Source organism: Xenopus tropicalis, chromosome 3, assembly GCF_000004195.4.
Source record: "Xenopus tropicalis strain Nigerian chromosome 3, UCB_Xtro_10.0, whole genome shotgun sequence".
Taxonomy (NCBI): Eukaryota; Metazoa; Chordata; class Amphibia; order Anura; family Pipidae; genus Xenopus; species Xenopus tropicalis.
The window spans coordinates 87,700,079-87,726,018 of NC_030679.2; the positions used below are offsets into that span (position 1 = coordinate 87,700,079).

At 39.2% G+C, this 25,940-nt stretch overlaps 1 protein-coding gene across 5 annotated transcripts; it reads left to right on the plus strand.

The window, feature by feature from the left end:
* Window positions 1-40: 40 nt before the first annotated feature.
* Window positions 41-25,674, plus strand: irf5 (interferon regulatory factor 5). 5 transcript variants are annotated; one of them, XM_012959187.3, is made up of 11 exons: window positions 41-269; window positions 5,751-5,814; window positions 6,539-6,726; window positions 16,268-16,521; window positions 19,202-19,391; window positions 20,741-20,781; window positions 20,894-20,930; window positions 21,729-22,073; window positions 22,902-23,291; window positions 24,601-24,719; window positions 24,999-25,674. In XM_012959187.3, exons 4-11 carry the CDS (start codon window positions 16,348-16,350, stop codon window positions 25,245-25,247), a joined length of 1,545 nt encoding a protein of 514 aa, XP_012814641.2. In that variant the 5' UTR covers window positions 41-269; window positions 5,751-5,814; window positions 6,539-6,726; window positions 16,268-16,347; the 3' UTR covers window positions 25,248-25,674.
* Window positions 25,675-25,940: the final 266 nt, after the last annotated feature.

A 25,940-nucleotide genomic window follows, 5' to 3' on the forward strand; every position in this document is an offset into this window, starting at 1 on the left:
GCGCTGTCCACCAATCACCGCCAAGTGTTTCCATGTGGGAAGGAAAAGGAACATGTTGCTCATTGCTAGCCTGTGCCGGAGCCGCAGAGCGGACGTGTGGATGCGTTCGTTTAGTTCTGTAGGCTGTGAAGTGTCCTGTAGGGCGCCCAGCCAGTTAACTCCATGTTGTAAGGGGCTGAGTAAGGCAAATCGCATCTGGTATTAAAAAAAAAAACAAAAAAAAACTTATTGGAATAGCGAGCGCCTGCTTTTCTGGTTGTTTGCTAAAGGTAAGAAGCGCTATTAACCCCTATACAGCATGATTTGATTCCTACACCTACCCTCGTATAGATCGTGCCCCCTGTACTTAAAAAAAACTGCTTCCCCCCCCCCCCAAGAAAATGCTCTAACTTCTGCTAAGTTTTTGCTATAGTCAGAAACAGCAGTGCAGAGCGGGAGGGACTGAAATTCCTGCTGAAATTACATTTACAGAATTCTTTAAACCCATTTGAATTTCAGAGGATGTATATTGAAACGTTGCTTAGAATTACATTTTATCTTATTAGCCAAAGCTGTATTTGTAGGTATACATTTCTTTTAAACATGCTGAAGGCAAATAAGCCAAGACCTACCAGATGTTTGGCAGTGACAATTACTGTATGTGCTCCTTTAGACATAGAGGCTTTAGGCTCTCAGGCCAGGTAGTCCATTAGGCATGGCCAAAACCCATTTAATTAACCTTCATGCAGCACTTCCTGTATTATTGAGTCACTTTAGTTAGCCTCATTTTCAGCATGATTTTAACCCATAGTAAGCATTCAGCAGTTTCCTTTGATCTGTTTAAAAATTAGTGACTGTTTGTTGTGGGTTACTATATAGGTACATAGTTGGCCCTCGATCATATTACCCTTTGTTTGTCCTGTAAAGGGGAAGTTCAGCTTAATAATTGACCCTCATTAGGTTGTAGATGGACCTGTTCTAGACTTCTATTCAGTTTTGACATAATAAGGTGGTTTTATTCATGAGGTTACAGACCCTGGAAACTAAAACTTACACTGACTTTTAAGCTCCAGTTTTAATCTTGGTTTCGGGAAAGTAAGCACTAAAGAGGCTTATATAATTTCTCTAATGTGGAGTAGCTTCAGAGCTTTTAAGTACAATCCAGCACAAGACAGGTGTGTATATGTGTTTTTATAAATTATGTACTGTAAATTACATACATGCAAGAAATCAAAGTTGAACTAAAGCTTAAAAAAGAAGTAGTCTCGAAATTTTGCACATTATGTTGTGGGCTTCTTTGCTATCCAAAGGCAAACACAGCCCTTTAGAAGTAAAGATCTGTGCTTCTGAAGATGCCCCCTAGTAGATCCCTGCTTGTTTTCTGCTGATTAACTTCACACACTCTCGTGTTTTGAGCCCTAATGCAGCCCTTTATAGTCTACAAATATGCACCTAGCCCTAAACAACCACAGAAAGGGGAGGGTTTATTGTCTTACTTCCAAAATTTCCCATTGTGCACAGAGGAGAAACACCTTTTGTTAAATATATATTTAACACATATATATTTATATAATGTGTGTGTGTGTTATATGGTCCAACAGAATTTAATAAGTCTCAGTTCATAGTATTAACTTCATAAGCTTTTAAATCCATAAAATGTAAAAAGATAGAAATAGTGTAACTTTGTGTGACAATTTGTGTCAAAAACATGAAGGGGAGACGCACAGGTTAATGGCCAAGGTCTAGTATCCACTAGCAACCAATCTAATGTTGGTTGTTTGCTATGGGTAATTAGACTAGTAAAAAAACAGTACATTTTATTACATTACCACATTAGTCAAATCACCTATGTGTCATTGCTCTTAATTAAAAAAATATGCAAGGGATTGGAGTCTTGGCTGGAGGAAAGGTGATTACTTATACAATGTTGCAATGATTTGTGTAGTAGGGGGACAATAAGAGACAGATAGAAAGTGCTTTCAGTAACAATTATATTTACAAATAACTTCAAAATCAGTGAAAATATATTTTGGAAACTTGCCAAGAATTTAATTTCCCTTCATTATGCAGAAAATTGCCATTAGTGTTGGCTCTTAAAACTGACAAAAAAAATGACATATTTGAAATATGTATGACTGTATAGATTTCAGGGTGTAATCTCCCTTGGGGTTTATTGGCAGCTGTTGCTTAGAGGATCTAGACTGCTGCATTTCTGAAGTAGGTGTTATATAGGGTAGTTTTAGTAGAGGGGGCTCCTTACAGCTAATAAAAGAAAGCTTTGCACAGACTAGTGGCTTTGACTCCACTTACTGTATGCTGCTCTCCTGTGCATCTGCATCCCACCAGCAAAAAAGGAAATGCAGGTTATAAAGGTCATGGTTGTGGATATTATGTGCAAATTTACTATGTCTTACAGTTTTACAAATTACAGTGTAGGTGTTTAAATCCATTCTGTGTATCCTTGCAAATGGATTGCACCTGCCCATAAGGATAAATCCAACTATTTTTATTCCATGTTAATTTTCTTACTACACATGTACAAAGGGCATATCTCTGCATTTATTGCACCTTAACCTCTGCACAAGCAGCACATTCTTCACTTTCTGTTGGCAGTGTACAAGCAGTATATTCTGTACCTCCCTTTACCAGTGTACAGACTGCACACCTCTCCCTGGTATCCTGGGAAGCATATTCCTAAACATCATCCAAGCTTCTGAGTTTTAGCAAACTGAAACAGGTTCTCTTGCAGTATTTCCCTGTATTTGCACAATCCAGTATTCCTTCTATTTTGATGGTGCCCAGCCCCTGCTTATGGAAATCGGCCAGAAGGCACGATACATACTTTGCTGTAGATATGAGGGCTCAGTAACATTTGCAAGTGCAGTGAGCTATATCATGCGCCATTTCCCAGAATGCCAACATCATTGCATGGGGGCAATGTGCATGACGCAGTTATGCCCGATTCACAAAATTTACACAACTGCTCTTGTGCTTGTGGAAATATATGAACCCTAGTTTGTTTATCTGGAATGTCGGCAGTGTTCAATTTACACCTCACATATTGCTTTCAATTTTGACCAAAAAGCTTTGTCACAACTGGGACACACTCTGGGTTTTTTGTGTTGTTGTTGTTTAGTAATAATAGCTACAGCTAAGTTTGTGCACCAGTGCCAGTTTTTTTGCAGACCTCCTGATATGGTTGACTAGTAAACCATTACTCTCAATGCAATACAAGCCATTATGCCATTTTGCCACCCCCTGAGGATTACTGTGCTCTTCTACACAAATATACATTTGTATCTATTTATATTATGTTATAATATTTATTTTTCCCAGCTGTCCATTATTTTAAATGCTATCGTCCATAACAGGGCCAGGACTAGGGGTAGGGTGCAATGGGGGGGGGAGGGTGCTAGGCACGTAACTTTTTTCGCCTACCCTAGTCTAGGCCCTTGTGCCCCCACTGGCTGCATGCACCTCCGCTGCTGGTGTTACCACCCACCCCCGTATTCTGGGAGGGGGAGGGGGGAGCTGCAAGGCCAGCCAGATTGGCCCAGCACTGGTCCATAAAATCTTTCATTTTTTTTTTTCTTAAAGGACAATGAAAGGTTAATATAAATTAAAAGTAAGTCTAAAGGCATTCTTTTTAAGTACTTACCGCATATCTAAATTCCCAAATCCCTGCTTGCTTCTCTGAGATATGTTGCTGGCAGCCTACAGCAGTGTGAAGACTCCAGTGATATCACTGAAATATCTCTGTCCTTCCTGTAGGCTGCCAGCGGCAGCCTTCCTATTCTCTGAGCATGTGTGTAACTTGATCCTGTCTGCTGTTCTGAGCTACACATGCCCACCAGCCAATCAGAAGCGGATCTGGCAGAGGGGAGGGGGGGAGGGAATGAAACACATGTGCAGTATGAAGCAAGGAGGGAAAGGAAGGGAGAATACCTTTTTAGAGATGGCTGCCTGTTCTAGAAAATGTGAAGTGTGACTGAGTAAATATTTGATTAGGTGAGCCAAAAGTGTGGCATTTTTACTAAACTCCTTTAAGGAGTAGTGCTTCACATTATGGAAAGATCCCAATTGTTCTAAATAGATCCTATTCCTTTATTTTTCCTATTGAAAAAGAAAATTAAATTGTCTTATTGGCTTGGCCATAAACTGGGAAAATGGGTGCAATGTTCATTGTAGGATTCGTTATTGAGTAAAATTAGAAAATTATTCAAAGGTCTGAAGACATCTGGAATATTTAATATTAGTGCTCCCATAAAGAGAAACTTTGTAAAGGGTGCATATTGCAAGATGGTTTTCTTCCCATTACAGCCTAGCAATATTTGGTTTTCCATATTTCCATTACTTTAAAGATATGAAAACTTGTCAAGATCCCTCTAACACATTATACATCCTGGTTGCATTTACCAGGTTTTGTCCATAACCAAAACTAGGAAAAATACAAGATGCAAAATTATATGAAAAATTGTATCCCCTCAATAAAGCATGGGCCACACCAGGGTTGTCAGGTTGAGGGAAAAACATTATGTCCAATTTTTCCTATCTTATGACTGGGTGCACCCAGGCTGCATACCTAGCACTTAAAACTGCACTGGGCTGGGGTTCACCTTGCGCCCTATAGGGGACTTTTACTAATTACTGGGGAAACACATTGAGTGCCATGAAAAAACCTGCTCTAAAAACACCTGCTTTATTTGGGGCCTTGTGCAACTGCCACGTGGGCAAATAAAACTTGACACTGGTGCAGTATTTTTTACTACACTCACAATGTGTCCAGTATAATTTCCCATTATAAGTTTCCCCCCACTCTGCTGGGCATGTGTTCAGGGTGTGCTCAAAATTATAAAAATGCCTGTGTGTACATGCAGTCACGCATAGTGCAGTGTGACATCACTTGAACAGAAAAATCGTGGGAACACCACATTGTGGCTGGCTGTGGTACCATATGGCAAGTCAGTTGCAAGTTTTTTTTTTTTTTTTCTCATTACCATCAATACTGAGCAACTGCTTCCAGCAGCATCTCCTGGCCTTTTACTCCTATGTGACATGTATGCAATGCTTTTACTATAAAAATGGTACACAAAACCCAGTTTTTTTGTGTGTGTGTAAGGTGGAAACCATTCCATGTATTTAGTATCAGCAAAGGATATATGGGGGTTTTAAAATTAGTAGTGTTTTGCTGCATATAATAGAATATAGTAACATTATATTTACCTTTGTAGGTATTTAGAGCCATATATCTTGGTATACAGATTGAATTACGCACAAATTCAGGTGTCCTTGAAAACAACAATTAAAGTTTAGCATGGTGGCTCAGTGTTAGCATTGTTGTTCACTTAGATCACAGGTTCTATTCCAGCCAGGGCAAGGGAGTTCATGTGCATGCATGGATTTTCTGCAGGTGCTCCAGTTTCCTCCCACACTCCTAAAACATACAGACAGTATTGTGTGTGTTTAAAATGGACTGCTGAGTTTCATTGCTAATAAATAATAAAATGCTTAAAAGTTCCCCCTTAGCAAATGATGGAAAGAGTACAAAATATGTTGTTTGTTCAAACATATTGTTCAAAAAAAGTGAAAACGTTACTAGAGCCCAACAGCTTTCCCCATGGGCGTAGGAAGCAAATGTCAGCTGGTAGAATTGCTGGGAAATGCTGCAAATGGCATTACTTAAGCAACGCCTGTTAGTCTCTATACTGGGGGAAGACTAAGACACCTGTCTCCAGCACTGTAGGTAACAAACCTTCTGTTTATGTCAGCAGTGATGTCACGAGGTTGCCCTCCAGCACATTCCCACTTTTAGCTGGGAGACTTTTCATTCATAAGGTAAGAAATGCATAAACACCTGTTCTGTTGTGAAAATATACTGCTGAATTTAAAGTTCAGGAATCCAGTTAGCACATTGTAGGTACAAGTATCACATCCTCCCTTTACCAGTACCCAGATTGCACAGTTTACCCCTTTTACCAGTAGTTAGTACATTCCAGTCATTCTACTCTTACACGGGTGGCATACTTTCCCCTTTTATCTTGTTTAGAGGTAGTGCACTTTTTCCCACTTGCAGTTAGTATGTGTTTCATCCTTTACCTGTTTACAGTGCCATTCTTACCTTCTTTCCATATACAGGTTTTCATTCCCTAACCACACATAGGTTGCACCTTTCTTTCCCATAGACAGGTAACATGCTTCATCGTTCACCTATTTACAGGTTGCACAATTTTCCCTTTCCCTAGGTACATGTAATACACTTTATTTATATATGTACTGGTCTGGTAGCCTATTTTTCCTTGTTCCCTGCATACAGGTAGCAGTTTGCTTAAATGTATTTGTGTAGAGTTAGCACATCCGTAGCAATGTACCTGTATGCAGCAGTAGTGTCACAAGGCTCTCAGGTGCTGCAGGAAGGGAGGGGTTTGTGTCACTGAAGCCAAGCCTCGCCCTCCTGCTCTTTCTTTGCAATGTAAAATTTAGAACCAGGAAGTGCTAATTTCTCCCCCCCCCCTCCTCTGCTTTCACAGCTAGCTTCTGCTTTTTCTGTTTATTTTCACAGTTTCCAGCCCTAAATTCCCACCCTCCACCTCCACTACAAGGTTTTGCAGCAATACTCGTGTTCATCCCATACCAGTATACGCACTGTGGCTTTACACTACCTATTCTCCAGCCTTTCTGGAGGCCTTATGTTTTGCTGGTTGTTTTGAGCCCTGGACTATCTGTATGGATTATAACAAGTAAACCCAGGTAAGAACATATTTGTTAACTCACAGACCACCACAAAATATATAGAACTGTACAGAAAAAGTAGGTGGATTTATGGATATTTTCCTCTTCTGTTTTATTTCAGTTTCATGTCCATGTACAGCAATGTTTTTATTAACAATTAACCACCTTTCCAGAGTTTCTGCTAATCACATTTCCTTAAGTCAGTTAAGGCATCCTCACCTTCAGATACAGAAGTGTCATTAGATGTTGTTAAACTACAACACTTATAATCTGTCTAACAGGTGAAGGTTGCAGTGTCTGCCCTTCTAAAAACTAGAACTAATGTCACAAGACATATATACACTTGCTGAGAATATGCTGTTTGCAGCATCAGCCTTACTGTATCATATACAAGATTTTATAGCCAAGTTTAATACATTTATGATCCTTAGGGTATACGGATTGCTTGGGACATCCTGCCAACAGCCATATTTCAACTCGCCCTACTAGAATTTTTAATTTGCTACAGTATTTTCAGGGGAAATCCTTGCAATTAAATTATTTCCTGGACTGGCTAACAGCCTTTTTGTTTCAAGATAACAACTGCTTATGAATCACAGTATTGAGATTTATTAGAGAATGCTGCATTCTTTTGATGTACTTGCCATTGTATATTATAGACAGAACATATCTCATGGCTATGTGATTCTAGGCATTGTGCACACTATGACCACAGGGTGCATGCTTTTGGGGTGTAGTTACATAACAATGGGAATAACAGCAAAAAGAGTGCATGATGTGCCAAATATATATACAGTGTTTTTATGTGTCTGTGAAAATAATAACAAGCAGCATAGGCTGTCAGTTGTTCCTCCAATCACAATAACAAAACCAGACTCCTGAAGCAGATAATGATGCAGTTAAATATTTTATTCAATGATTAATTTGAGATGCCCTTTCACTGAATAAAATATGTTTTTACTGCATTATTATCTGCTTCAAGAGTATTTTTGTCAGCCTGTAATGTTGGAGTTCCTGTGCCTGTCACCTTTATTTAGCTGCAGGTCTGGGGCTTGAGCACCCAGACCTCTACACATTGTTGGTGAGTTGTATCTCATGTATAATGCATCCTGGATTATTTATTTTGTTCACTTATATTTGAACTGTTGCTCCAGTGCCAGAATTGCTGGAATAATGGCTCTTTAATTGCTCTGGAATTGCTCTTTAATGGCTTTTAACAGTTAATTAGATACAATGTGGACAGTTTCTATAAAAATTTGTGTGTGTAGCAAATAGATATTGGTAAATGACAAATTTGAGTAAGTGCAATACACAGGTAGAGTGCAATCTACCTGTGTACCATTAGCCTAAAAGAAAATTAAGAAGTACCAGAAATGTATGTCTAATAAAAAGTTGTGCAAGGAAATATTTTTGTACTTTCCACCTTTCAGGGTCTCAACCATTTATGGCTACCATAACCTATGATTTACAAAATACTGCGTAAATGCAACTTCCAGTGTCACCTTTATATCTTGTAGTTATGCCAGAGCTGGAGGTCTAAAAAGTTGCCCATCCTGAGCTATGTTAAAGTATCTTTTGATTGAGAAATAATGCTAACATGACCCTGAATAATTATATGTTTATATGGCTCCATAGAAAATGGATATATATAGGCTAATTTACAAATATAGCTAACTTGTACAAGCAACCAATTAGCAGTATGTCTACTTCACTTCGAAAAAATGTAATGTAAAGCTGGCCATACATGTACCGATACACGCAGAAGGCTGCGGATATCGGTTGACTTGCCGATCGGACGGGTTAAAAGATTTTGATCGGGCGCTTTTGACGATTCAGCCCTGAATGTCTGCGATTTTCAATGATTCCCACCCTCCACAATGTGTGCGGCCACCTTTAGACCTGATTTGTTGCTATTGGCAACTGGTTTTGGACAGGTTAGTACCTATGTTTGTAAACAGACCTCTAGTCTTTTGTGCATAATGCTTTTCACTTAGGAAAACACTCATTTCATGCACTGTGGAAATTCAGTACTGTGCAAAGAATGGTGCACATTAGTCTAGAAGATTCTTTTTTTTTTGGCATGATGTGAGCTTTAGAAAATACTGCTTCCAGTGTGTTTTAAGAGTTTACTTTTTTTGTTGTTCCTCAAACTATCTGGGGAATGACCTTTATGCTCTTTTTTTTATATTAATGGCTCAGGCCTACTGGAAATCACACTTCCCCCTACTTACTTCCCTCTTACACCCCATTTGTAATTCTTCTGAATAACTTGGTATTTTCATTCAGTGACTTTAGTTTCAAATAGGGTAAACTAGTTCCTTCTGTACCACAGTAAAACCCACTGGTACAATGTTTCAGAGCATTATAGGGGGACGTCATTCCGAAAGTAACATTTGGCCTTGTGGAAGGAAATGTAACAACTTTACCATAAAATTTTTTATTTATTTTTCAATAAAAATATCAGAGGTATAAAACAACGTTGCTTTCAATTGCAGATATAATAATAAGGTTACAACTGAATGAAACTGAGTGTGAAAGTAATTCCAATGTAGCATGCACCTGTTATTCTGCTTACAATGTATGTTTATCGTTTGGAAAATGGGAATGTACCTATAGGAAAGTATATTTGGTCTGATGTTTTCATTTTTACTGTAAAGGGATAGTTCAGCTTTCAGTTAACTTTTAGTATGTAATAGAATTGCATATTCTTAGCAACGTTTCAATTAATCTTAGTTTTTGAACTGTTTTCTCTTCCAACTTTTAGAGGGGGGGTCACTGATCTTGGCAGCCAAAAAGCTGTTCCTCTGTGAGGCTACAATTTTGTTGTGTTACTTTTTATTACCTATCTTTCTTTTCAGGCCTCTCCTATTCATATTCCAGTCTTTTACTCAAACCACTGCTTAGTTGATAAAACTGTACTCTAGCAACCATATTGTTGCTTACATTCCAATTCACTCATTTACATAGTAAGTTGGGTTGTAAAAAGTCATACGTCCATCACGTTCAACCATAATGTCTATATATAACCTGCCTAACTTGTAGTTGATCCAGAGGAAGGCAAAAAACCCCATCTGAAGCCTCTCTAATTAGCCGCAGAGGGCATGCTTTTCTGCTGGAATGTTTTGATTTTTTTGTATAATTCACTTACAATATCTATTTGCACAGTGCACTAGTGGTCCATTAATGGTGGAGATAGTCTTGATTTTTTTTTTTTTTTTGTGCCCTGGTATGCATTGATTTTTATAATCCAGTAACAGGCTGGTGATTGCTTGCTTAGGGTGTAGATAAACTGCTAATTATGTCAGTTGGGTCTCACACTTCCATCTTTTCCCCCATAATGAAACATACCCTGATTATCTACTCTGTTAAAACTTTTCTTTCCTTTAGGGAGACAGTGAGTGTACATTGTTGTGATAAAATGGAAATGCTGTGATGTGCTTCCCTAATGTAAATGAAATTGCTCTTATTCTGAAAAACACCCTATTCTGAGCCATTTATAATGAACATTTTATTAATGGGAAGTACCCAGAGGGTTAATTTAATGGAAGGGTTTGTGTACTGGTCACAAGCTGACTGATCATAATCTATCTCATGGGTAAGTTATGAATTCTGAATATAAGAGAAGTGGTGTATATCCTTTCTTGCTGAGTAAAGCCAGAACACTGATACCAAGTTCAAAGGTTCAAATGAAAACTCTTGATATACAGGTGATGGTATTTATTCCGCAAAATTCCTGGAAACTTGGGTTTTTCAGATAAGAGAACTTTCCATAATTAGGATCATTATACAGGTATGGGATCTGTTATCCAGAAAACTCTGAATTATGGAAAAAAAGCCTGGCTCTCATAGACTCCTTTTTAATCAAATTATTCAGATTTTTAAAATTGATATCATTTTTCTCTGTAAAAAAAAAAAAACCAGTACCTTGTAATTGATCCCAACTAAGATATAATACGGTAATCCTTATTGGATGCAAAACAATTCTATTGGGGTTAATTAATGTTTAAATGATTTTTTAGTAGACTAAAGGTGGCCATACACAGGCCGATAGTAGCTGCCGATATTGGATCTTTACGTGTATGGCCACCTTGAAGATCCAAATTACGGAAAGACGATCGATAACAGGTCTGACTGGTATGATGTTATGGCAGGCAAATTTCTATAAATCATTTAAGAGACATGAGGAACTAGGCATTGAGAGTAGGTGTCCTCATGTATTACGCAGTCCAGGTAACTTTAAGGATGAATGTCCATATTGAAGGGTAGTTTAATTATTTGCTTTGTAAATCCAGGAGTGCTGAGTATGGGAAGGTAGAGTTTATAATGCCACAGGCAGAAGGAGCATCTGTGGGAAACTGTTAGCGGTCAATACTGTAGTGTTAAAGCAGGCACAACTGTTGGCTTAATTTTTTTTTACAGGAGCTATGCAGAGGCTATGTTGTTAACACTGAGGTTAATTTTGCTAACACCCATAATAGGGATATTGTTGAACCATCTAGTATTGGGGGGGGGGTCAGAGGGTCAGAATGCTTACTCTAATGACTCATTTCTGAGTCGATAATATTAGAGTTCAGAGGCCCATGGAAGCAATCACAATATTGCAATGGGTGTGGCTAGCTATACACAGGGGCAGCTGTGAGACAAGGGGAAGTTACACTTGCTAATGGGGAGTGATAGGTGCTATAAAAGAGTACACCTTAATGTGTAATCAGGGTTGTTACTATTGTGACAAAAGTAAGACACTAAAATATCTGTCTAGAAATAATTTGGTGAATCTTGAGGTTAGTTTTATGGAAATTAATCTGCCTTAGTATGCTGCTAGATGCACTTGAGCCTAAAGAAGGATCCGTTTTGTGAAGTTTATTGAGAAGTCTTTTCTAATTAAAATGTGATCTAGCATCGTAAAGATGGCCTGCGTGGTAAACAGACATATATTGTATGAGGGACCATAGGCATGTGCAATGGGGTGCATGGACACTGGTACACTACTGGTTTGGTGAGTAGAATGTTGCATTTATAATGGAAACTTTTAGTATGCACTCATGGGAAGTGGTAACACATGATCCTGAAAGAGGAAGGAGTAGAACAGTCATACCAGCTCATCATATAAGAGAGGCGTTGTAAGGAAGTCTTGTGGAGAACTTGGTAAGTGAGAGTGATGCTTATGAAATTCATTCTAAGAAAAGATTAAAGGTGGTGTAGTGATTTTCCAAAAAAAAAGGAAGGCATAGCTGAGTTATGAGTAAAAAGCCATCTGTCAGACAAGCACCGACACAAGGGATTTTTTGTTTCTGCTTAAAAAGCTGAGATATATTAAAAAGTAAAGGATTAAAAAAAAAACACCATTTTATTGGCCTGCCTATTGTTAGGGGGTGTCTAATTGAAAATAGTTGCTTTGGCAGTAAACGTAATCTGCAGAAACTAAAGGGTTATCCTTTATGTTTTTATGTACATTTATGCACTTAGCTATAATCATATGACCAAAGTAGCACTTTTTCCTATCAGTTTCTGCATTTTTGTTTTGTTAGGGTTCGTACTAGCCACATATCTTGGGTATTTTACAGTTTTGTTTTATTTAACTGTTATAAGTAGCAGAGTGTTGTATCATCTTAAAAAAAAAAATAGATCTGTTGTGGTAATGTGATGCAGTTTATTGACTGATTTTAAGAAAAAAAAAATTGCATCTCTGCATCAGGCATTTTTATGATGTTACAATTTCTGAAACTAAAGATAACCTTTGTTCTGTAACTTACATCCATAAATTGAAATGCTAATTTGCATATTCACATGTGAGAAAAAAGTGTTAAAAACAAAAGTTCCACGTGCCATTGTCCAAAGCTTTTAGAGTACTTCAATTGGTGAAATTATTATTACTATCAAAGTTGTATTCTAGCATATTGTCGCTAGCTAGAAATTACACAGCAAATTGTTCCACATGCCAGTTCACGTAGGGTTTGTATGAACCGAACCATTAGGATTCAGCAGTAAAGAAAATGGAGGCAGAAAAAGAATAACAGTAGAGAAATGGTTAAAGGAAGCTATTAATGGGTGTTGTCACCTGATCTATTTCAGAGCACAAGAGTTCCTTAGGGTTCACTGCCTGTTTGCCAACCTGGGGATTTTCATATTTGTTTTTTAAGCTCATTGAAGGAAGCTGAGATTTCCCCTATACCTCGTGCCTTCAGTGTTCTTGTACCACAACTGCCAGGGAGAAAGGCACCTGCTATTCTTTACGGTTCATTGATTGATTGTTGGGCACTAGCAGTGTGCAGAAGCTTTAGAGGCTTAAAGAAAAACTATTGTTAAAAGGAAAATGTCATATGATCTTTATCTCATGTAAATAAGCAACTTTCTAAATGTTATAAATCAAACATTAGGGCTGATTCACTAAAGTGCATTTTAACGTGCGCTATTTATAGCGTGCGGTAAAAATTTTGTTGCATCTAAATTTTCGCGACGTAACGCACGTTGCACTATAAGCACACTTGCGCTAATTTACATGCGATACTTCATGCGATATTTTAGTCGCGAAAAGTATACACGCGTTAACGCACGCGCAGCGCGGTATTTTTTGCATGCACGCTAATTATCGCAAGTGCGATAGCTTGAACGTGCGCGCTAATTGTCGCAACATTACGCACACGGCAATTGCCACGCGACTTGACGCACGCGGCAGCATAAAACTGGCAACATTTTGCGCATTTGCCCTGGGAGAGCACAGAAGTGCTAGAGAGGTGCTGTATAAATGTTTATTTGCAAAAAAACAAAAAAACAATAAAAATATAAGTTAAAAAAAAGTGCTACAGAGAATAAAATGGGGGGGGGGGGGGCATTTAAGAATATTAAGCCAAATACTTAAGGGTCCGTTTACTAAAGTGGCTTAAATTAAGTGGGAGATTTTAGACACAGAATAAATGGCAAATATGTTATGGGCACTTTATTAAACGGGAACAAATATAATGCAATTATTCTGTCAACAAAACATTTGATTGGCAGTTATCACACTTGCCAGAAAATATGCTACGTACTAATTAACGCAAGCTTTACTATTCAGCAAAATGGGCTAAAGACAAAATTGTTGGCAGAATATTTGCAAAAATTTAACCCATATAGCATATTGATGTGTTACTGATAAATGTAAGAGTGTAGGGGAAACTACATGAAAGTATAGAATACCATATCAAGGAAGGCAAAATAATTAGACATTAACCTGGCCGGGTGCTGGGGCCTGGCCGGGTGCTGGGGCCTGGCCGGGTGCTGGGGCCTGGCCGGGTGCTGGGGCCTGGCCGGGTGCTGGGGCCTGGCCGGGTGCTGGGGCCTGGCCGGGTGCTGGGGCCTGGCCGGGTGCTGGGGCCTGGCCGGGTGCTGGGGCCTGGCCGGGTGCTGGGGCCTGGCCGGGTGCTGGGGCCTGGCCGGGTGCTGGGGCCTGGCCGGTACTTTCAGTTCCAATTACTTGCTAAATCTTTTAAGAAACGTATTGTGTAAAACCATATTAAAGTACAATAATTACCTTGAGCGATTTCCGCTATTTCCTCCATATTCCTGCACTTCAGGTCCGACCATATCCGCTGGAGCAGGCGGAGGTCCATTTCCAGGTCGAAGCCCCTGCGCAACCCGTCTATTAGGTTGCGCAGGATAGCCCTCTTCCTCTCATGGACCCCTATGGGCCCCAGAGGCAGCCTGTCATATCCTGAGTGCAGGAAAACCTCGATAATATAGCGCCTCTCCCCCGGTAGCAGCTCAGAAACCCCAGGCATGATGTCTCTGTAGTGTGACTGCAGGCTCAATGACACAAAATGGCTGCAAGTCGCACATGTCACGAGATTACAAAGTCGCTACAAAATGGCCACAAGTTGCGAGATTATAAAGTCGCGACAAAAGAGTTGCCAAAATATACCTAGTAATGTATTTGTGCGACTAAATATTTACTGCTATAGTACTGCATATTATGGCGACTAAATATTTACCGCTATAGTACTGCATATTATGGCGACTAAATATTTACCGCTATAGTACTGCATATTATGGCGACTAAATATTTACCGCTATAGTACTGCATATTATGGCGACTAAATATTTACCGCTATAGTACTGCATATTATGGCGACTAAATATTTACCGCTATAGTAGCGAAATTATGCAAATAAACGCACGCCATGTTAGCCATACATGCCAGTACTTTCATAAAATTACTATATTAAAAATTACCATTTTCCTGAAAACTGGCGGCTGCATCACTTAAGGGCCAACACATACTTGAATAAATAACACTGCTAAGTCCATATTTTATTGCCAAAAGCTCATTTACTGTACTTTTCTATAATTATCGCCTGCCTGAAGTAGGTGTTAATTTTCGCATAGACTAATGCGATATTTAGTGCACCTAAGTGTTTGTGAATCATGCGTTTGTATTCATTTCTGCGCGCAAATTAATGCATGCGTTAAAATTACCGCATGCGGTCCTGCAAAATTTAACGCATGCGATATGCGACTTAACGCACGTGGTAATACTGTTATGAATCGCCCGCTAATTGTCGCGTCTTATTTAACGCAAAAAAAGTGCGATAAATTTATCGCACTTTAGTGAATCAACCCCATTCTGTGCCATTTCCAAGAGGTATTAGAGCCCAAGGCAAGTACCTCTTCCCCTCCACCTGCTGTGCCTACTCACAACAACAATACCCTCTTCTAATAAAATGTTAGTATTATTTAGCTTATTCTAAAGGTTTACTTTTACTGTCACAAATGGCTTGAAAACAGCTTCTCTTCTATAAAGGCTGCAGTTTGCCAGTTATAATTTGTAATTTTACAAACTGGAATAAGGTATTTAGCATTGGATTTAGCATTATAAACTGCTCTTCAGATGCTGTATTCACTTTTTGGTTTACAATAAAAAAATGGTTTGTGAAAATTTCCCCAGCCTACATTGTACTGCTGGAAAATATTTTCTGTTTCTTTTTTTGACAATCTAAAATTCTCAACTCCTATATTACTACTTTTAATTTGGAATAAAATTCAATATGCCAGTGGAGAAATTACCAATCTGCTATCTTTATTGCTGTCTCGATTATGCACTGACAAGCTTGCCATCCTCCTGTCAGTGCACACATGGGTCAGATTTTGGCTAGAAATGCAAAAGTTTGCACTTTCACACCACAGTTTGCCCCATGTGTGCACTGATAGCCCGATGGTGTATTTACTGACAGTAAAAATACCATGTGTGAAACAGGCCTTCGAGATCTGGAAGGCGTCCTAGAAAGCAAAGCAGAAAAGCTGCTTAAAAATGAATAAATAAATTTAAAAATAAGCTCCGGTATTCTTAAACTCTGTATCCCCCCCATTAATTCCCTTTGCCAAACAATAAAATAAACCCTAGTATTGTATCTATGAAAGAGTGAAATGACTAACATAAAGATAAACACAGCCCAAGTTCCCTGTAGTGCAGATGCTGAAGATTAAGTGATATAAACTATTTTGTCACTTTATTTGTCTATTCCATAAACTTATTTTTAACTGAATGTTTAAGAAGTGCTAAATAAATTCTCTATATATAACCCAGGTAACAGTCTGATGAGGCTGAGGCTTCTGCATAGTATAATGCTAAATGTTGCCTAAAGACCCGCTGTGTGATAAGCAGAAATGAACTCTCATCATCGACGTGTAAGACTAAAGCCATGGCTGGTAGCACAAGTGGACAGTGGTCACTATCCAGGACTGCACTGGGAGGATCAAGATCGCAAGGTATTTCGTATTCCATGGCGTCATGCAACCCGGCACATACCCGTTCAAGATGATGAAAACACTGTATTTAAGGTGAGCAATATAACTTCTCCAGTTGTACTTTAAAGAGATTCTGTCATGATTTTTATGGCATACTTTTTATTTCAAAATTACACTGTTTACACAGCAAATAATTCACTCCCATTTAAAATTTTGTTCTTGAACCAACTTGTTTTTTAGCTGTAATATTGGTGTGCAGGCAGCAATCTCAGTGCATTGTGCCTGAGTCTGAGCTTTAAAGAAGAAGGAAAGGCTAATAAAGAGTTAATCTCAAGCTGCAGGCATAACAGTTCTCTCAGTAGTGCCCTTAAGTCTCCCCATATTTCTCCCTTCAGATGATCAGAAGCCTCATAGGAAAAAAAAAACCACTGAGCTCTGTAAAGAAAGTTCCCATAATGCCTCGCTCCCGCTCCAAGACCAGTGTACATGCTCAGTTTGTAAGACTAGGAGGAAGCTTCCTGCTGATTGGCTTAGATCCACATTCCTAAGGGGGGGAGCAGAAGGGGGGAGAGGGGAGGAGAGAGCTGCATGTCTCTGGCACAGAAAAACAAAGAGACAAGAAATCCTGTTTCTTTTGACAGAGAACTCAGTTCAGCATTTCTGTGAGTGTTTATGGCTGTATTTACATAGACCTTTCTGATAAAGCTTACTTAGTTTTTACCTTTCCTTCTCCCTTAAGAAAGAGCCAGCATTATACAATGGAACTTGTTCTTTCCTGTCTTGGATAGGTAACCAAGTCAAGGAAGAACAAGCCAGTGTAGAGCATATGTTTTTGGCTTGCTTTTATAGTGCTCTGGATAGGGCTACTAAGAAAAAAAAATATATCTTTTAATGAGGGGAAGTGATCCATGAAGTGGCCCCAAACCAATACCCTGGCCTGGAGTCCTCTTTAAAGGACAAGGAAAGGCAAAGTCACTTGGGGGTGCCAAAATGTTAGGCACCCCCAAGTGACTTTAATCGCTTACCTTGTACCCTGGGCTGGTGCCCCTGTTAGGAGAAAACAGCACCCGCCCGGGGTACCTGCAGCGCTTCCTCCTTCCTTCCTGCCTAACATTTTGGCACCCCCAAGTGACTTTGCCTTTCCATATCCTTTAAGTCATTATCTATTTGTTGACAGGGAATTTCAAAGGTTAACATAATCTATGTACATGTATAGTTTACATTCCCGTGTTCACTATAGATTGTGGCACATTGTCATAAGAATAATTTATGCACCATCACTGAGTTTGACTTACTTTATTTTGCCCTCTGTGGAATATAAATTTACTATTCCTAATCTGAAAGGCGACCAATTTTGTGAAAAACACAAGGTCTTCATAATAGGAAATAAGCAGGTGGTAAACAGTAAATGTAAGGAAAATTGTAAAAGGCACTGCCCTTTTCCCCCCTAAGCATTTCAGTGAATTTTAAAACAAAATGCACAGGACAGAATTCCATGCTAAAACACAGCTGCTCAGCCTCTTCATTTGTGTGAATATGGACATTTTATTATCTGCCTATTAAAGCACAAGGAAAGGCTAATGCACTGGGGGTGACAGTATGTATCTTGTTAGGTGCCACCAATGTATGTAATTGCTAACCATTTTCCCATACTCCTTTGCTTCTGTTCAGTTAAAATTGTACCACTCTGGAGGGTTGATTCACTAAAGTGCGATAAAGCTTATCGCATGCTTTTTTGCGTTAAAATTGATGCAAAAAAACCAGCGCAATTCGCTAAAGTATTATTGCATGCTTTAAGTTGCATATCGTGTGCGTTAAATAGCGCGCAACCGCATGCATTAATTTTACCGCGTTGCGTTAATTAGCGCGCAGAAACAATACGCATGATTCACAAACACTTAGACGAGCTAAATATCGCATTGGTCTATGGGAAAATGAACACCTACTTGGAGCAGTCGGTAATTATAGAAAAGTACAGTTTGTGAGCTTTTGGCAACACAACATGGACTTTGCAGTGGGATTTATTCAAGTATGTGTTGGCCCTAGAGTGATGCAGCCTCCAGTTTGCAGGGAAATGGTCATTTTCAAAAAAAGTAGTTTTACGAACGTAATGCTGTGTATGGCTAATATGGCGCGCGCGATAAGTAGCGCACGTGGGTTAGCATGTCCGACAAGTAGCGCGCTGCGGTACCACGCGTTGCATCAAATACCGCACGAAAATAGTCTTCACAACTTAAATAAAGCAAACAGCATTGCGTCTAAATTAACGCAAATATCCTTTTAGTGAACCGTGCGTTAAGACGTGAAAAATAAGACGCAATAAAATTTTTAACACATGCTATAAATAGCGCTCATTTTATCTCACTTTAGTGGATCAACCCTTGGGGATCTTATTGCACCTCAAGCTTTCAGCTATTCTTGCTTCTTCAAGCTCCCTCAACTGAATTCCTATCCTTTTGTATCAACCCTCCAAACTCTCCACCTACCCTTCTCCACCCACCTGCTTTTCTTCTCTCATAAGTACAGGTCCAAGCTACTTTGTTGCTTACATAAAATCTGTTTAACAAATGAACTATATGTCACACAAGTATTTTTGAACACAATGTGAAAATAAAAATATTTGTGGGTAGTTCTGTTTTTAATTTTGAAAACCTGCAGCCATATATAGGCTTTCTTAAGAAGTCTTTGCTTTGTCTGAGCTACAGGTCACATACTGCTGTATGGAGATGCAGGATTTGATAGACTTGCATTATTCCATTTTCTTGTTTGTAAGGCCTGGGCAAAGGAAACTGGGAAGTACCAGGAAGGAGTTGACGAGCCTGACCCAGCTAAGTGGAAGGCAAATCTACGATGTGCCTTAAACAAGAGCAGAGAATTTAATCTACTGTATGATGGCACCAAGGAGACCCCAGTGCAGCCATTTAAGATCTACCAGTTATGTGACCTGCCAGGACAGAATGAAGGTAGGAGAAGACAGCATTCAGATTTCAATGCAGTTTTTGGTCCAGTTTTTAGCCACTGATTTCTGTCAGCTGGAATGTTTCAGAGAAGTTTATTTCATTATCCCTGCATTTTAATAGTAAACTGTTCATTTTATTTTAGTGCTCAAGCTGGCTGTACATTGTCTGATTTTTTTTTTATGCCAACTCCAGCCTCTCAAGACTAAGGCTGCAGCTTATTGGACCAAGTGTATACACCCTGAGAGATTTTAAAGGAGACAAATAGGATAAACTAAAACACTTCTAATCCTGTAGGCAATTAAGAAATAATATATGGTACTGGTTTTGCTTTGGTCAAAAAATTAATAATTTCTGTAAAAATGGTCCCTGTTGTGAGGGGTGGGTGTGTCCTAATGCTCTCTGCCAGAAGCACTGTAGGAGGGATATAGCCAACCACAGCCTTGCAGTCACACTAGCTAAGACAGGCTTCAGTTCCCTGTCAGGTCAGCCTAGCTGCTAATTGGTTCCTATCCTATAGTGCAGTGTGAGGAGTGTTGCCGGCCCCCTGCAAGCCTGGAAAAGGAGGCAGCAGGAAATGGGACAGATGGGTGGGAGTTGTGGGATTTTGGGGAACATTTTATTAAATCATTAAATCGGCCCTATACACAGTATTGTTTTTTATGCAATATGCCCCCTTAAATTGATGAGAATAGTTTTGAGGCCTCTGATTGACTGCATCTGTCTGACTGAAAGTGCTAAAATGGTTTAATCTTTTGGGCCTTAGTGGCAATGTTTTAAAAAAGTCTACCAGAAGTCTAATCACATATTTGCACATGCCATTTTAACATTTTATTTTACATTTTTTTCTTGTACTATAAAACTTGCATGGGGCCCACAGCAAGATCACTGGGCCCATTAAACTTTGCGAACAATATATTTTGCAGCTGCTTAAAAGTCACTTTGGAACCCCTATAGTTCCAGCAGTTGCAGTTCTGTTTCCTTTATAGTTACACCCCTGAGCTTGTATAGTATAGCATTTGTGGTTGGAAAACAAAAACAAACATCTATCAAGTTCAACAGTTCGTCCTAGCAAAACCTACCTGCTTGATAGCTAAGCTTTTGTGTATCACGTGTATCACGCGTGTTATAGCAGTGCTAGTGTCAGTAACATGGGTGCAGGAAGCAAAGTGGGCAACACAATAGAACAGGTTCTTACTTGCCTCATGGCAGGAGCAGCTGTGCCCTATTTAAATGCACTGTAGTGGTCTCAAGGCCACTTTTTTTTTTTGTTACAGAAATTGCACTTAAGGGAATTTTGCTTTTTTAAACTTATTTATGCATTTTGCTTTACATTTATTGTTTCTGATTTTTAGAGCCCGTTGGTGATGACATTGGTGGTGATGATGATGAGGAGGTGAGATTTTTCTGAAAAACACATCTACCCTATACCTACTACCATTGTATTTTCACTTCCTTCCCCAAATGTTAGTGCCATGCTGATCTCAACCTACCTTTTGCTTTTTCAGCAGATTGGTGCTAGGTTCCCAATGCTCCATATCAGTGGTGAGTGTGACATTACATTGTGCTATTGCTTTTGTATGGGACAAATATGTAAAACAGTCAGACTGGCCCACAGGGATACCAGAAAAATTCCCTGTGGGTCCAGGTGTCAGTGGGCTCCTGCTTCTAGCCATTTGGCCTACTTCATGGTCATTACTTATTTTTCTATGGGAATAAAGCAACTAAATATATAGAAAAATAAATGATAGTATGTAAAGATAAAAAAAAACTGAGAGACTGAGTAAGAAATAGATGAAAACTAGTTTGGAGTGTGGGCCCATGGTCTAAGGTTTTCTCGTGGGCCCCTGGCAACCCAGTCCAACACTGAATCTGTTAAAATTAATTATATAAGATTAAACACACCAACCAGTTTGTTCCATGGCCTTTAAATAACTTTCTGTAAATGTTGCACTATATTTGGCAGCACTAAGCACCATTTCTAATTATACTGTCTGTTGCACCCCCAGTGCTACGTTATGGCTGATTGCCTTTGTAATGTTTGTGCAATGATAAGTGACTCTGTCCTGTTTCACTGTTTCAGTCAGTGGGAGTTATTTCACTGTGTTTTTCATTAATCAAGAAAAAGTGGAATTTTGCCACAAATACTAGGTATAGGATTAAATAATATCCTTTGGAATGTTCATTTACACCAACACAAGTTCCAGAAAGGTTGGCAGAGCAGCATTAGACACCCAGCATTTGTCTTTATCACACTGTAGACAGGGGTGAGCATACATTTGTGTGATTCACAATTTCTTTGCATTGTTGGATCTAATTTGACTGACATGATTTATTCTGCAGATTCCTTGTGCCCTCCCGTTACGGACTCTTTACCTCCATTCATTTGGCCCAAGGCTGAACCTGACTTTCACAGCTCATGCGCAAACCACAACTTTCCTGGCCCGCGGGACATCATTCAGCACAATCTGACAGCCCAAACCACTGCCGTAACCCCTGTTCCCACAGGAGCATACTCTGAAGTTGATATGTCACCCCAGAGTTTGGTATCACAAACCCTTCCAGAGCTAGTACCGGGAAGTGGTTTGGAACCATCATCAGATGTGGAACTATCCGTTCAAGGGAGGATTCCACCGTCTATTGATCAGGGAATCCCAGACCTCCTTATCAGTCCTCAGATGTTACCCTGTAGGTATACATGAAGTATGTAATATAAAAAAGTGGACACATAAATATGTATGAAGACAAATATACATCCCAGGTTCTGTGCCCATGAGAAAATATACCCTGCTAACTGCTGGCTGTTACAGTAAACATTGCTTAAACAGTTAACAGGGCATATTTACCCATCGACTTACAACAAACAAGTGTATTCTGTATATTTAGTAGTAATGCTATTCGGATTAAGGATGCACTAAAGTCAGGATTAAAATAATTTAGATTTAACATTCACTGTTTAATATTTTTTCTCTGATTTTATGAATAGAAAAGTGCTCTGCCATAAAGTTCTGTGTGTGTTAATAGCATGAATGCAAGTCACAGCCACAACTTGCTGCATGTTAAAGGAAAAGTAACACTAAAAAGTAAAAAATCTATTCTACCCTGCACCAATAATTGCCCTATCCTGCACACCACTTGGTATTTTGAATGCTTTATTAGAAAATACCTGCTAAAACATGGCTTCCTGTCAATTGAACTAAGGCGATATGGCAAAGGAAGGAGCTGCATCCACTATGCGACGATCGTTTGATTGAGCCTAGCCTTCCTTCTGTATAGGAAGGAGTCAGGCTAGGCTCGATCAATCGATCGTTGCATAGTGGATGCTGCTCCTTCCTAGCCGTTTCACCTTATTTCAAATGACCGGAAGCCAAGTTTTAGCAGGGCAATTATTGGTGCAGGGTAGAATAGATTTTTTACTTAAAAACTTTTAGTGTTACTTTTCCTTTAACTGTAACAGAGCATATTCCTCTCGGATAAATGTAGAAAATATTTGTGACTTTGTTTTCCTTGTTGCAGTGACTGATCTAGAAATCAAGTTTTTATACAGAGGAAAGCAGGCTGGAGCAATGACTGTTAGTAATCCCCATGGTTGCCGCCTCTTCTACAGTAATTTGGAGCCTACACCTGAACAAGTGGAGTTATTTGGGCCCACCACACTGGAGCAAGTTCGCTTCCCTGGAACAGAAGGGATCAGCAACGAAAAACAAAAATTCTACACTAACCATCTGCTGGATGTGATGGACCGGGGACTTATCCTGTGCCTGCAGGGTCAGGATATCTATGCCATCCGTCTCTGCCAGTGCAAGGTCTTTTGGTCTGGACCCTGTGCTAGTAACCGTGATGGACCCAACCCCATCGAGAGAGAAAAAAGGATTAAACTCTTCAGTCTGGAGACCTTCCTTAATGGTATGATCCACACTAAATATTAAAATGGAAGTTCTATATTTTAGAGATGTAGAGCACTTACCCAGTTTGAAACTAGAACAAATTCTAAAAATGTAAATAAAAGAACATTGTGCTCCAATATGGAGCCAACAGGGCCCTCTATAGTCCTGGGCCCCCAGCTGTTTCTTCTTCTCATTGCTGCAAGAGGCCAGTTATCCCTTTAAATGTTACCTACAATTTTGTTGTGTTCCTACAGTAGCTAGAAGGTTAGAGGATTGATATTTTAGTTTGGAAAAAAAATATGTCTAATGTTTTTACACAGGTATAAGATCTATTATCTGAAATTCTTAGGAACAGGGTTTTCTGGGGAAAAAAAGTTCTGCGATTTGGATTGCCATGCTTAGTCTGCTAAAATCATTTCAACATTAATTAAATCAAGTAGGATTGTGTTTTCTGGTTACTGATTTCTGCACCTTAGTTACCAAAAAGTGAATTGTGTTCTGTCTTATTATAAGGACAAAGAAAGTCATGTTTTAAAAAAATGAATTATTTGCTTAAAGGGGAACTTCAGTCAAACACAACTTGAGCTTTTTGAAAAAAAAAAAAATTTTAAGCAACGTTGCAATATACATCAATTAAAAAAATATGCTGCCTTTTCATAAATTCTAATATTATTATATGGTTTGGAACAGTTACCTAAGCCTAGCTGTTTTCCTGCTCATCTGGCTGAATGCTTTGAGACTCAAAAAAAAAAAATGTAACAGTAGTTGACTGTCTTCAGTCTGCCTCCGCCAAATCCCACAATTCCCTGCACATGTGATGTCAATTAGGAAAGGAACATCGCAGTGCAATGCATTGTGGGTTATGTATTTACTGCATGCTGTCTGTAAGCTGTGGGGAAGTTGTTACAATTTGTAACAATGTTTCAGTCCCTCCTCCCCTGGCAGCTTTCCGCTATAAAAATGGTATTTATTCATACTTTTTGAAGGAACAGATTACAGTAATAGGTATATTAGAAGTTTCTGTGTTGAACTTTGGTTCGGAAGCTGAAGTTCCCCTTTAAAATACATACTTTATTTGAAATGACCTTCCTGTAACGTGGAGCTTTCTGGATACTGGGTTTCAGATAAAAGTTCACTTACGTGTTACACAGTGGCATGTCACAATTTTAGACATTTTCCTTCCAAGATGACCTGCTGATCAATGCACACAGGAAAGGTGCTCCCTGTGATGTCCTATAATTTACCTTACGGCTAATTAATACAGTACAGAAATGTAACATTCTAAAGCTGACCTTTTCCTCCTTTTATTTTCGGTAATATGCGCTCAGAGCTCATTGCTTGCCAGAAGGGCCATACCAGCTCACTGCCTCCGTTTGAGATCTTTTTCTGCTTTGGGGAGGAATGGCCTGACCAGAAACCTAAGGAGAAGAAGCTAATTACTGTGCAGGTACCAAGAGGAATAAAGGGTAGCAACTCTCTGACTTGTGTTATCCCATTTTCTTATGTCACCCCTCTCTTATTATTCATTGGACCACACCTAGACTAGTATTGCTTTATGTGTATTAATAGAAGTAACCATGCATATATTAATGCCATTGTATTATTCACATATCTCCTGCATAGAGAATATATAAATGTATTTTAACTTGTGGATTGTATTTTGAATGGCATTTCATTGTTTTTGCCACTACTCTTAATCATTGACTGTTCCTATTTTCTGCTGTAGGTTATTCCAGTAGCAGCCCGGTTACTATCTGAGATCTTCACAGGGGAGTCTTCATGGTCAGCTGACAGTATCAGACTTCAGATTTCCCATCCAGACCTCAAAGACAAGATGGTGGAGCAGTTTAAGGAACTACACCAGCTGTGGCAGAGTCAACAGGCCCAAGCTGTTCCCCAAGTAGATGTAATACCCAACCCTGAGTGTGACGTTGGCACTGGTCCTTGGCCAATGCATACAGGAAACATGGAGTAGCTACACTTGCTGTCTTTTCAGCGGAGCCTGTTTGGTTGTGTCTCGTTGAACAGTTCTGGTAAAAGATGGGTTGCTGTGGCAATGTCTGTTACAAAACATAATTAACCTTCAATAGTCAGGCAGAGACTGCACTTTGGACACTGTTTAATATGCTTGGGTACAGTGAATTGACCATGTCATTTTTCTTTTATAATGTATGTAAACCTGTTTGTATAATTACCACTGTCCAAGAAAGGCTTCCAGGATCCTAAAAAAAATTCCTCTGACTCCCAGCAATTAAAGACAATTTTATATATAAGCAGTTAGTACTTCTTGTTTCTAATCATACCAGTGTAATTGCTGTGTTGTAAAATAACATTATAAGGAGTATACAACATGATATCTCTAAGGATATTTTATTAATAAAGTAGACCTTTTCACCTAGCAATGACGACCATGTACTAGCTAAACATGGCTACTTTGCTAAAAGAAGGCTGCTGGTAACTGAAGGCAATCAAATACCATCAGAAGTTTGGAGACAAAGAAGATTCCAAGATATAAAGGAAAATGTATACTACAAGTATGAATGCTTTAATGTCTTTACTAAGGAGAGCACTAGGGCAGTTCTTTCATCTGTCAACTTTCTCCCAAACAAGATCACAGTCCCAATACTGACCAGGAGGTGGTGCAGTTGTTACAGATTCATATTAGCGC

Bases quoted from the DNA above. Each gene is read 5' to 3' on its own strand.
- irf5 (XM_012959187.3), top strand. From the start codon at position 16,348: ATGAACTCTCATCATCGACGTGTAAGACTAAAGCCATGGCTGGTAGCA. The intron at 20,782-20,893 runs GTGAGATTTTTC...TTGCTTTTTCAG, and splicing joins GTGGTGATGATGATGAGGAG to CAGATTGGTGCTAGGTTCCC. The intron at 20,931-21,728 runs GTGAGTGTGACA...TTTATTCTGCAG, and splicing joins CCCAATGCTCCATATCAGTG to ATTCCTTGTGCCCTCCCGTT.